Here is a 14,325-nt window from a genome sequence, read left to right on the forward strand (position 1 = left end):
GTGAGAGTGAGGGAGAGTGAGAGTGAGAGAGAGAGAGAGAGAGAGAGAGAGAGAGAGAGAGAGAGAGAGAGAGAGAGAGAGAGAGAGAGAGAGAGAGAGAGAGAGACAGACAGAGAGACAGAGAGATAGAGATAGAATGAGAGATGGAGGAGAGAGGGAGATATAGGGAGTGAGAGAGAAGGAGGAGATAGGGAGAGAGAAAGATTGGGGAAGGGAGAGGGAGAAAAAGAGAGGAAGGGAGAGAGAGGGAACAGAGAGAGAGGGGGAGAGAGAAAGAGAGAGGGGGAGAGAGAGAAAGAGAGAGAAAGAGAAAGAGAGATGGGGGGGAGAGAGATGGGGGAGAGAGAAAGGGAGAGAGAGAGTGAGTGTGAGAGAGAGAGTGAGAGAGAGAGAGAGAGAGAGAGAGAGAGAGAGAGAGAGAGAGAGAGAGAGAGAGAGAGAGAGAGAGAGAGAGAGAGAGAGAGAGAGAGAGAGAGAGAGAGAGAGAGAGAGAGAGAGAGAGAGAGGGGAGGAGGAGGCAGAGAGAGAGAGGAGGAAGAGAGAGGAGGAGGCAGAGAGAGAGGAGGAGAAAGAAGGAGAGGGGGAGAAAGGAGAGGAGGAGAGAGAAGGAGAGGAGAAGAAAGAAGGAAAGGAGGAGAAAGGAGAGGAGGAGGCAGAAGGAGAGGAGGAGGCAGAAGGAGAAAGAAAGAGAGGAGAAAGAGAGAAGGAGAAAGAAGGAGAAAGAAGGAGGAAGAAGGAGGAAGAAGGAGAGAGGAGAGAGAAGGAGAAAGAATGAGAGACAAGGAGAGACAAGGAGAGACAAGGAGAGACAAGGAGAGACAAGGAGAGACAAGAAGAGACAAGAAGAGACAAGGAGAGACAAGGAGAGACAAGGAGAGAGAAGGAGAGAGAAGGAGAGAGAAGGAGAAAGAAGAAGAAAGAAGGAGAAAGAAGGAGAAAGAAGGAGAAAGAGAAAGAGGGAGAGAAGGAGCGAGAAGGAGAAGGAGAAAGAGAAAGAGAAGGAGCTCTGAGTGGAATATTACATTAAAAATAGACTGAATGCACAACAGCAGGTTGTTGGACTGAATGCACAACATTAAAAATAGACTGAATGCACAACACCAGACACAACACAGTAATGTCTGGCTTTATAATTCTGAGTTTACGAATAAACACAAAAGGGGAAAACAAAATATCATTACTTGGGGTTTCAAAAGGTTCCCACTGTGTGCTGCCTTTTTGGCTGTTGGTTGCATCATTGGTTGGAGGCACGGCTATGCCGCTGATGCAGTGTCTCGAGTACCAGTACAGTGGTACTCGTTTTTCCGACGTCGGAAGGATGACAGGCTTCGTCAACCACCTGGTGTTAATTCAGTGGCCACCGGGGCTTAAAAGGTGGAAGCTGTTTTCTGCCTTTTTCTTCCTCTTTCGTATGTAGCACATTGCTGCGGGGAAGCATAATTTGTTCGGCGTGCAGCTGTGCCACTGATGCAGTGCCCCCTTTAGGTTAGAGCAGGAATTAGTAACTTGCTCATCAGGTTACGGACGATATCTCGCCCACTCTTCACGAAAGACACCGTGGAATATTTTAACGTCCACGAACTTATTTTTCATTTGTATGCAGCACAAGGCTGCGGGGTGGCATCATTGGCTGAGGGCGCGGCTGTGCCGCTGACACAGTACTCTCTGCTGGTTTGGACAGGAGTTTGAAATTTGTTCATGGTGCCGGCGATATCTCGCCTACTCTTCGTGAAGGACACCGGGAGATCTTTAGCGTCCACCAAGGAATGATAGTAGATGGGGCTCCTGGTTAACGTTCACCCGAGATACGGCACACACATTGATGAATCAACCTGCCTGTGAAATACCGGAATGACAGTTTATAGCTGGGTCGGGATTCAAACCCATGTAGACAACTTGGAGGTTGTGTGTGTGTGTGTGTGTGTGTGTGTGTGTGTGTGTGTGTGTGTGTGTGTGTGTGTGTGTGTGTGTGTGTGTGTGTGTATAACTCGAGGCCATCCTCTCATCCCGTCCACCAAGTAACGCTGGTAGACAGGATGCCAGTTTTAAACACCATGATGACAGCTTATAGCGAGCTCAGAATTCAAAAACAGGCAAGACAGTTCAGAGACTAGTGTTCCAGGCTATTTTCTATTTTCCAGCTCGCTATTTTCTGTGAAAAAAAAAATCCAGAAAAGGAAAGAGTTTTAAGTTCTCTATATTTTAAGTACACTCAAAGAAAGGGAAACTTGGTTGGGGAGGGAAAAATGGAGAAATTAATTTGATAATGGGAGGGAAGAGAAAGAGAAAGGAGGTTGGGGAAGTGGTTAGGAGTGATGACAAGAAAGGAGAGCATGGTTTTGAGGAGATAAGAGTAATAAGGGTAATGATAAGGCATGAGGCCTTATCAATGTGAGGAGAGAGAGCTCCAAAATGTTGCTTTTTTTGTAGGTAATAGACATCTCATAATTCTGATTGAAAAATAAATCAAAGAAATGGAGCGAGACCTTGTACGCCGACAGAACAGCCACAGACAGTCACAGCCTTTTCGTTTCACCGGCTCCAGCGTGCAATCAGCGCGAAACTAACCAAAGAAAGCAATGGACAGGTATCCAAATGGAATAGGGGGAAAAAAACATAAAGGTGGGAGTGCAGTGGAACACAGAGGAAGTGGACTTGGTCAATACGAGGCACGGGCAGCGTGAAGAAACAATGAGGCCGTTGCTCAAACGAAACTGCCCTGGCAATGTGATCTCGGCCGGCCTATTGCCGGACGTGTTCATGAAATTTTGAACTCATCTCTGATTGCTTAGAGCTGATTTGCAGGCCAATTACAGTGTTGAGTAAAGTCAGCAGTGGCCGTGAAAATAAAAGGCTGTGCCTGGTTGGAAATCAAGAGTTATTGTGTGTAAAAACAAGTCCAATGAGGTAAGAGGTATAGCTCACCCTTGATATTAGCCGGGTTGTCTATGCTGAAGTCGCCGTTCCAAACTACGGAGAAATTTACGGCCAAGTCCCCGACGTCCTCTTCATAAGCGTACTGTCGGGAGAGGAAGTGAGTAGTGGAAGGATGATTGGGAAGGGGGGGTGGATAAGGGATCAGTGTGTTGAAGAGAAATCTCGGGGGCAGAGCACACGGCAAATAAAACTGTCAGCCTCGCTAATAGCATATTCTAAGTTACAACGACCTCAAAGGCTTTCAGGAATGCTTGTTCATGTAACCAGGCGAGGAAAAATATTTCTTTAGTTCAACACTGCGTTCACGTGCGTGTTGAGAATTTTGCCAAACAGCTGCGCCGCGCCCCAAAATGCATCAAATCATAATGGAGCTTTGTGTTTTCTAACAAGGATGCTATTGCGGGCTGTCATGTTGATCCAGACCAGCTACAAGCCTGGGCGGCCTTCTCTCACGCTTCTTTCAGGCCAGAGCTCTCGTCTGAATCAGCGTCTGCTCATTTCACAAGCATTGTTATTCCTAGAAACCAGACGCAAGCTGTCAGGAAATAAATTGGCAAAAACAAAAAAACAATGAAAATTAGGCACACTATCTTTCATTTACCCCTTTCCTTTGCAACTGCATTCAGCCGAGAAAATCCACAAAATGGTTTGCAGCTAAAACCTCACTAACTGGAAGGGATTGACACAGGCTCAGCCATTTTGCCTCGGCCTTCAAGCTGCTTTCCCCTTGCAGGCCACCGGGAACACAATGGCTGCCGGCCAAATCTCTCACGCTTCATTCCCCAGGGCTGCAATTCATGAAGGTGGGTGCGTGAGACACCATGGGAATCTGGAGCAGCAGAGGAACTGGAATTTATCGACATGGTGAGCACGGCATTGTGTGATGCGGCTCGAAGCCAGTTCCTGTGGATTTTATCCCCATTCCGAGTGTGGTTGAGAGCACGCATGCGTCGGTGTGCCTCGATAAATGTGTCCGACCTATGGCCCTTGAATTAAACTTCGACTCCATGCAACTCCACAGCTGGTTGTTTCTGAAAACCTAATAACCACAAACATAATGGCGGGAAATCTTACATGGTTTGACACTCATCAACACCTATGAATGTAAACATCGGCATGTCAGGTGAACCTGTAATGACTGTAATGATAATTTGACACCGAAGAGGAACCATTTGACCTGCTGCACCTGCAATTATTGATGATGATCCAACGTTAGAATCAAATACGTACACACATTTACTTCCCGTATAATACGATACTCGGCTTTCAGAACACGTTTGCGGCGATTCATGTAATTTCAGCCACTGTATTTGACATCTTGAACCCAAATCTGATGTGGTCTGATCACCAGTCAAAGGCTCAATTATCTCAATACCTCAGGAGGCCGCTGTGGAAATCAGGGGGCCAAGACGGGCCCTAATGAGGCAAATTTGGAATTTGGCCCTGGCTCAAAATCCTGTGCGAGTTCACACAAAGGACACCGAGCGATACTCATCACTTGCGTTTTACAAGGCAAAGTGGGTCTGGTGTGGATTCTGAAAGGACACATACTCCACGATGCAGCGCATCGATTTAGTCCAAAGACACGTCAACTTCAGTCCAATGGGGAGTGAATCCAGAACAGGACGGATCAGAAGTGAGACGATTAGAAACTGATCTTTCCTGTGGCCAACAAACAAAGAAAAAAAATTCAATTTGGTAAATGGAATGCAATGCAGTTTCCATGTTTACACAATCAAAACACAACGACCTCCTTCATGTATGCTGTAGATAATGGGCGTAGTGCCTCAGGTAGTGAAAACATTGCTCAGGCCAGAATTTTGAAATTATATTTCAATTAGATGAATGAAACCCCAGCAGGATAGTCATATACTTCTTGGTAAGATTAATTGTTGCTATAAAATACAAAATGATGACAAAAGCCAATGTTTACCTTTAACATATATATATTTTTTTGAAGTTCTTCTGGATAAACACATGCATAGGCTCAGCCTATTCAGCAAGAGCTCAGCAGAGCGACAGCCCCCCTACTTCTCTATCGGATTGAACTGCAGCCAACACCGGGAAGAGAATTTCATTCTCAATTTTATAAACCAGTCCACCCTGGAGAGGTAACATCCATGGACACATGTTTGATGCTTGCTGTCCCTCATCAGCATGGAGCAGAAGCTCCTCCCTGGAGTGAACTGGTCAAAACCTACAAGATATTAAATCGGGATTAGACCACCATGGGCCGAAGAGGCTTAGCCTGTGAAACTGTTTAAAGACAGAAGAGCCTCTTTAGAGTACCAAGCCTTTCAGGCTCGGTCACCCATTGTTTTTCTTGTATGTTATTATTATTATTATTATTATTATTATTATTATTATTATTATTATTCCGCCAGCAGTTTTTGGGTTTATTCCCTTTTAAATTCATTACCCTCGCCAGAGGAGAGGGTATCGCATTTGGGTCCATTTGTTTATCTGCTTCTTTGTCCACACAGAACATGAGTATTTTTCGCTGCAACCGCTTATCAGATTGAGAATCCATTTTCACCGGAGGAGCGACAACTCAAGTAGGGTATTGCCGGATTTATTAAATCTGGTGTTGGTGTGGCACAAGCATGATAGGCCGAATGGCCTCCTCATACGCATAAATTCTTTGTAATCCTTGTAGAATGTTTCAATGATAATTATGATGTCATAGGTCACATGGTGTGGCAACCATGTTGAAAAAAAGGAAAAACTTTGGACCTCTGTATCTCCGACACAACACCAAGGAAAAATTGAAACATGGCAAGTACTGCTCATGGGAAGCAAGCCTGATTTCTTTATTTTTAAATGCCAGAGCTGCCTTCGTTATGATGTCATAATTGCATACATAGAAGGCTACATCTGATCATTATGAAAATTTTCAAGGGTCATCTCGGGTCCACAGAAAATTGGTCCACAGAAAAAAAAGTTGATGACATCTGTCACTTTGTTCGGCAGCCATATTGATTTTTTTATTTAAAAAAAAAACCTTCAAAAATCTTCTCTGAAACAGCTGAAATGATCGAGGCAGAACGTTACACATAAGACCGCCTACCCATGAGGACCAAAACGTTCACACATATGATGTCATAGGTCACATAGCCATGCTAGATTTACCCAAATACCTATAAAAAAAATCTTCTTCTCCAGAACGGCTGGACAGATCGAAGGGAAACTTCACACAAATGTTCCCTAAGCCTTGGTGATACCAGAGTATTCACGAATAATCGATAGGTCACATGGTCTGGCAGCCATATTGGATTGAGCGAAAATCTTTTTTAAAACAACCTTTCTCTTTAACCACTTTATCAATCGATGTGAAACTTCACAATTACGATCTAGTATTGATGGGGAATATATATTTTAAACTTCAACCCGATTGGACACATGATCTGGCAGCCAGAATTATTTAATTTTGTTGATCTGGGTTATTTTTGACTATATTAGCTCACCTGGAATGTAGTTCCAGGGAGCTTATGGGATGATGCTTTGTCCGTCAGTCAGTCTGTCCGTCCGTCCACAAATACTTGCAACTTCTTCTCTGAAACTACGATTTCGATGAAACTTGACCACAACCTTTATCACCCGTGATGTACCGAAGTTTGTTCATGGCATTAAAAAAAAAAAAAAAAAAAAAAAACGATAGGTATTTACTTTCTTTGCCGTTACATAATTTGTGGGTCATCCATGCCTTCCTGTGGTTGCATGGTTATCTTATCCAGCTGCTACCAGGTGAGCACATTTATTTTAATCCCATTCTGAATTCAATTAAATAATAATAAACGTCATGGGTCAGCGGCAGGTGTCCGATTAAAGCGGCGTTGCATCAGAGCGGGACGTCTTGGTACCCAGTCATCAATGCCAGCAGTTATAAAGTGGCAATTCTAGTTATGTCTATTAATTATTCATTACATAACAAACCAGTACACAAACACCACACAAAATACACTGCACAAAACGACACAAACACCCCACTAAACAAGTCCTGGAGAGGGTCTGCAATCTCCGATTGCCCCTTTTTTGTAATGTCTGCAACCGCTTGTTGGATTGATACATAATTTTCATCGTAGCTGTGAATTCTCAAGCAGAATGTCTGAATGATAATTATGATGTCAAAGGTCACGTGGTGTGACGGCCATGTTGGAAAAACAGAAAAAATTGGACCTCTGTATCTCCAAAAACACACGACGGAAAAAATTGAAACTTGCCAGATAGCTGATACTCCGCATGGGGAATAAATATCAGGATCTGAAAAATGAGGTCAAGAGGATTTGGAAATTGAAGTAAGCTGAAATTGTACCTGTGATAGTTGGAGCTACAGAAATGATGAAGAAAACTCTTACTGAGTATTTAACATTCATTCCCGGAAATATCACGAGAAATGAGCTTCAAGTTGAGGCTGTCAGAGGTTTAGTGAAGATTCTGAAATAAAAACCCTTGGAACTAGGCTATGAGAACGAAACTTGTTTCATTCATGAATCATGATACTTTACCAAAAAATAGGAGGTGGAGATTTTGAGTACTAGGAGAACTCCCTCCCAACTCCTGAAACCCACAAATGGAGATAACAACCAACGTTTTTTTTTTTCATTTATTTAGTTATTTTTATTGATGTTTTCATTTGCGGATGCTTTCCGACAGTTCTGTCACTTTTTTCCGGTGTATCGGCTTTGATGTCCACCAGCGCGCAAAATTTCAGCCTTCTACGTCACCAGGAAGGTACCGAAGTTTAATATCAGTCAGTGAGTCAGTCAATGACTAAAAACAATAAATGAACAAAATAAATGCAGGTGAGCAACTCGAGACAATGGCGAAGCGAGGTAATTTTGCGTGCCGACGGACATCAAAGTCAATACACCAGGAAAAAAAGCCACAGAACGATTGGAAAGCGTCCGTAAATGAAAATATAAATAAATGAAAAACAAATACATAAATAAATGGAAAAAATGCATGTGAGTGACCCGAGATAATGGGGATGCACGGTTTGTTATTGCTTACAATGTGTAAGCATACCCTGCTAGTATATGTGTGTGTGTGTGTGTATATATATATATATATATATATATATATATATATATATATATATATATATATATATATATATATATATATATATATATATGTATATATACCGGGCGTAGTGGCGTGCGCCTGTAATCCGGCTACTCGGAGGCTTGGGTTGGAGGATCGCTTGAGGACGGGAGCTATGCGCTGGACCTCGCTATGAGAGGGTGTAATGCATCCCGGAATCATGGCGAAACGCAATCCTCATCCCTGTATCGTAAGAGGCGACCAGGGTTGCGTCAGGAAGGGCATCAGGCGTAAAACCTGTGCCAAATCAGTATGCGGATCATAACGGATGATCCGCTGTGGCGACCCCTAACGGGAGTAGCCGAAAGATGAACAACAACATATATATGTATATGTATATGTATACACACACACACACACACACACACACACACACACACACACACACACACACACACACACACACACACACACACACACACACACACACACACACACACACAGACACAGACACAGACACAGACACAGACACAGACACAGACACAGACACAGACACAGACACAGACACAGACACACACACACACGCAAATACCACCCGTCGCTTCATTGATGGGAATACGAAGAGGGGGTGGAGGAAGGAGAAAGAGAGGGGGGAAGGGAGGAAGGGAATGGGTGGGGAGGGGGAGTGGTGAGGGAGAAAAAGAGGAGGGAGAGAGGGAGGGGTAGGGGACAGACCGGAGGGTATGGGGGTGGACACTTTTGATCAATTTTGTAGTCGTGAATACTTTTGGAACAGTAAGAACTGCAGCTAAGTTGAATTCCGTGGTTTAAATTTTGAAATTTGGTTCAGGTTAAGAGATTGCATAGCTTATCACATTTCAGCTGTAATGCATTTACACGTCCAGAGAGTGGTATGGGGTCGGAGGGAGGAGGGATTGGGAGGAGGTGGGAAGGGGTTTTGGAGGAGGTAAGCATGAGTTGAAGGGAAGGGAAGGAAGATGTTGCCATCCATCCAGTCTATTGCAAGATTGTCACCATCATCTACCATCTCTTGATACCAGCCAAATCCAATAGGGGATGGGATGTCAGGGCAGCTGACTAAACTTCGCCTCCAGATTCTTGCTTGATAGTTTGCAAGGATAGAGTGCTTGACAGACAGTCAGCACATGGAGGAAGCTCATTAGAATCAAGTTCGCCTTTCTTAGCACGCAATAACATATATATATATATATATATATATATATATATATATATATATATATATATATATATATATATATATATATATATATATTTATTTAGATAAGCTCATTTACATCATGTTGCCTGGTTTGAAACTACATGAAACAGGTAAACTTCTGAAGGTTCTAAAATATCTCATTTGAGAACTCTGTGAACATGAGCTGTGATTGCAGCAGTGATTGGGACAATTTTAGAGCTGAATTTGAGGATTATTTACTGGCTACTTTGAGATAAAATCAGTGTCCAGAATAGCATGCTTTTCAAAGGTCAGAGTTATCATGTCAAAGTCACTGCACCCAGAGATGCTGGCACAAATCCACTCGAGCTACATTGATTGGAGGGAAAGCTTTTTTCAGCCAAGCATGCGATACTCTCTACTGGCCAAACGTGCAAGCAGAGATTAAAGACTGTCAGTAAATATTCAGTGTGCAACGAATATGCACACGACCAGCAGAAGTTGACAATGATGCCGCACTAGTTGTCTACATGGCCCTGGCAGATTGTCAGCATGGACTTATTCAAGTAAATGGGAAAAGACTTCCACCTGATGGTCGATCACTTCTCTGACTTATGGGAAATTGAGCTGAATTGAGGTGACGCCAGGCACAGTTCACACTTCATGGTCAATCGGACAATTTTATTTCTGAAAATGGGCCTCACTATGCATGCGAGCAATTCAGACACTTTGCAATTGTAGGGGAATTTGAGCATCCCACCTCGTCTCCTTGATACCCAAAAGCCAACGGCAAAGATGAGTCTGCAATCAAAATTGTAAAAAAAAAAAAAAAAAAACTGTGGAAGAAGGCTACATGTGATGGCAATGACTCCTGGAAGGCCATGCTCCAGTGGAGGAAAATACCGACTGAGGGTATCCTAGTGCAACGCTTGATGTGAAGAAGATTGAAGACACCCTTACCCTGTGGCCAACAACTTCCTCGAGGTTTGTGGCATGGTGTGGCAGTTGTCTTGGAGAAACTGCATCAAAAAAGCAGATATCCTAGTTCACCTATGACAGGTCAGCCAGAGACTTACCTGAGCTGAATGTTGATGAGTACATCTGATTGAAACCGCAACCTGGAGACCAGACAAATCACGAGAAACTAGGAACCTGTGCTTCAACAGGCTACCCCATGCTCCTATGTCATGCATTTGGAAGGTACCCTGTATCACCGCAATTGTGTGGACCTAGGAGCAGTGTCAGAACCACCTCCCTGTTATGGACAGCTCTTGAACAGGCTAGCAGAAGAAATGCGCAGCCCAATCATCGCAAGACTTGATGTGAACAGTGTAGACAGAACTGCCATTGAGCCAGAGGGTTGCAGGGCTGGGAAATTGGTGAAAGCATGCACACCAGCTTGGAAGACTTGCAGCACACCCTCAACACCAGCAGAGGTCAAACAGCACCCCTGACACCTCACACAAGTGCCCTGTTTTCTCCCACAGTCTTCTTCTTTCTGATGCTGTACAAGGCTGTGGGGTAGCATCATTGGCTGAGGGTGTCGCTGTGCCGCTGATGCAATGCCCTCTGCAGGTTTGGACAGGAATTTAGAATTTTGGCAGGATGCCGGCGATAGCTCGCCTACTTTCATGAAGGACACTCTCCCTTAATGGGAGACTGTCAAGATCTCCAACCAAACTACATTTGTTAACTGTTACATGTTACAGCAAGGACAATTATAAGTTGATGTGACTATTATGGATGAGCTATTCAGCTCATGGCATTTTCTATCTTAAAAGGGCAGTAAAGCAAACTTCATTTTAAAATACGAGCAGAAGCCAGTGGTAAAAATATCACGATACAAAAATAAATAAACAAAAAAGGAAGACTTTTATGGGAGACTAGATGACCCGTGAACCCATTGGGTTCCCGTTGTGACAGCAGTTGACAAAAAAAATCATTTCAAAAAGAAAAAGAAAAAGATAACTCCAGCGAACTATACAGCTGAGGTTGTTTGCATTGATCAAATAATCCCGAAGAGTACTCGACTGAATCCGGAATTGATTTTTAATAATTTTTTCATTGCCTGACTTTAACGAAACTTGATATTGCACGTCAATGTGAAAAAAAAACACAGAGAAAAGAAAGTCGAAGAAATTATTGTGTGTAATCTTCTAAACACAATTTTATCTATTAATGAACACGGAAGTATTCGATCAAAATGATGATGTTTATTTTATGCTTAAAAATAAATTGTTCTTTGTCTGTCCTAAATGTTTGAGATTTTTAAATAAATCATTTCAAGAAAAAGAAAAAGATAGCTCCAGTGAACTATACTGCTGAGGTTGTTTGCATTTATCAAATTCTCCAAAAGAGTACTTGACTGAATCCGGAATAGATTTTAAATAATTTTTTCGTTGCCCGATTTGAACGAAACTTGATACTGCACACCGCAGGGGAATGGTGAGTAATGTGGCACTAAAATTTTTGCGCTATCGTGTACCGTTTTGGGTGTATTTCAGGAACATACATACGTATATACATACATACATAAGAGATGAGAATTTTAGTAATATATAGATTATATCTGTCTTAACAGCAAAAATATTTCATTTTTTGGGAACAATCTAGGCAGTGGTTTGTTGCCCATACACAGCCCACATTCAATATGCTTTTATTGGAATTTATTTTGAATTTTCCCACAGGTTTGGATTAATTTGAAGCAAGCTTCAATACAGCCACATCTTCAATACAATATTAAATTAATACAGCCGCATCTCAAGCTCATGGACTATGCAGGTAACAAACCAACCTCATTTGAGTCTCTTTCAGCAACCGTTTACTGAACACAAAGTCTGACCAGTGATAGCCAAGGATTCCCCAAAGAGACCTGGTACCAAATGAATTAAGTTGCCTTCTCAGATCCCTGGTCATAGTCCAAGTCTCACATCCGTAGAGCAAGACTGGAAGCAACAAGGACCTGAAGACTCGGACTTTCGTCCTCCCGCACAGGTACCAGCAGCGCCACACCCCATGATCCAGTGAATCCATGACTCCCCAGACGTCTATAGACCTCTAGCTCACAGCCAGCAGATACATGAATATCACTGCCAAGGTAAGTGAATCTCTCAGTGACCTCAACCTCTTCACCGCAAACAGATACAGACTCAGAATCACTGCAGTTTAACACAGGTCTATGCCAATTAACTTAGTGTGATTTTAAAGGTGATTGGTGACACGAGAAAATTTGCAATTGCTATTATCGGGGGGGGGGGGGGGGGTGGACACTGAAATAATCAAGATATTCTCGTTCTGTATTATTATTTAATTTTCTAAAATTTGTAGAATTTGTTTTTCAGATGGAAATTCTGGATTATGATGTGTAAATAAAGGTGGAAAAAGTCTGATTTCATGAAATTTAATTACAGGCAATAAGGCAACAAAAGGTGAAAATTTTGAAAGGGGGTGTCGACTTTCTATAGGCACTGTGTATAATAAATAAATGTGTGAAGCTCTTTCTTACCACTGACTCACTCACTCACTCACTTACTGATATTAAAGATTGGTACCTTCCGGGTGACGTAGAAAGCTGAAATTCTGCGTGCCGATGGACATTGAAGCCAGTACACCAGAAAAAAAAGTCACAAAATCGTCAGACAACATCCATAAATGAAAATATAAAGAAATGAAAACTCAAATGCAGGTGAGTGACCCAAGACAATGGGGTAGCATGGTTCATATGCTTACACGTTGTGTAAGTGCACCCGGATATTAAATATATAAAGCTTTCTAAACACTCTCTCACTCATGCACTGACCGTCTCAGTGACTGATATTAAAGATCGGTACCTTCCAGGTGATACAGAAAGCTGAAATTTTGCATGCTGAGGCCTAGGTCACATTTGCTCTACGGTGAGGATACGGCGGCTGTACGGTGAGGATATTGGTATATATATATATATATATATATATATATATATATATATATATATATATATATATATATATATATATATATATATATATATATATATATATATATATATATACCAATTATACAGTGCCTTCAGAAAGTATTCAGACTCCTCAACTCTTTTCATGTTTTGTTGTATTACAACCTGAATTTAAAATGGATTAAATCGAGATTTTTTTTTTTTGTCACAGATCTCCACAAAATACCAAATAATGTCAAAGTGCAATTGCTTTTTAGAAATGTTTACAAACTAATCAAAAGTAAAAAGTTGAAATGTCTTGCGTCAATAAGTATTCAACTCCTTTGCTCTGACTCTCCAAATTGCGCTCAGGTCCATCCAATTTCCTTTGATCATCCTTGAGATGTCTCTTCAATTTGATTGGAGTCCTGTGACCAATTCATCTGATTGGACATGATTTAGAAAGATATACAACTTTCTATGTGAGGTCCCACAGATGACTGTGCATGTCAAAGCAGAAACTCTCCCATGAAGTCCAAGGAGCTCTCCGTATAACTCTGAGATAGAATTGTGAGGAGGTATAGATCTGGGGAAGGGTATAAAACAATTTCTGGAGTGTTGAAAGTTCCCAATAACACAGTGATCCCCATCATTAGAAAATGGAAAGAATATGGAATTACCCAGACTCTTCCTCAAGCTGGCCGTCTGACCAAATTGAGCAACTCGGCAAGGCCCTTGGTCAGGGAGATGACCAAGAACCCAATGACTAATCTGACAGAACTAGAGTTCCTAGAGATGAGAAAACCTACAGGAAGGACAACAGTCTCTTCAGCACTTCACAGATCTAGGCTTCATTGGAGAGTGGCCAGACAGAAGCCACTCCTGAGAAAAACAGCACATTCGCGAGTTTAACAGGAATGTCTGTTGACAGCATAATGGCAGGGACCGATGGAAATTCCACGTGATGTCAAATGTGACTTTGAATCCTCAACTCCTTTCTTCTTCAAGTACGCATCCTTCCACCTCCTCCTAACTCCAAGTCCGCATCCCTCCCCCCTACCAACTGAACTCCAAGTCCAGATCCCTCTCCCTCCCTCGCAAGGATCGACACAGAATGATTAACCTGCAGCGACCTCGAGACAATACGGAAGGTATTATTCTGAATTCCAGTTTTGTTTTTTTTAGCGTTTTGGTTTTCAATATTTTCGTTCATTTGTTCTCCGAATACCCCAAT

The 14,325-nt window shown here is 42.4% G+C and overlaps 1 protein-coding gene across 7 annotated transcripts in view; it reads right to left on the minus strand.

Moving 5' to 3' along the window:
• Positions 1 to 14,325, minus strand: part of LOC147019454 (plexin-A4-like) — a 537,201-nt gene that overhangs the window by 204,096 nt on the left and 318,780 nt on the right. For all 7 annotated transcript variants that reach the window (XM_085893965.1, XM_085893967.1, XM_085893963.1 and 4 more), the window contains one exon: positions 2,926 to 3,019. In XM_085893965.1, the coding sequence (XP_085750091.1) occupies positions 2,926 to 3,019 (94 nt within the window). The remainder of the gene's footprint in view (positions 1 to 2,925; positions 3,020 to 14,325) is intronic.

The sequence above is a fragment of the Eptatretus burgeri genome, chromosome 9 (genome assembly GCF_056783735.1).
Source record: "Eptatretus burgeri isolate ZD-2024b chromosome 9, Ebu_testis_v1, whole genome shotgun sequence".
In the NCBI taxonomy this organism is placed as follows: domain Eukaryota; kingdom Metazoa; phylum Chordata; class Myxini; order Myxiniformes; family Myxinidae; genus Eptatretus; species Eptatretus burgeri.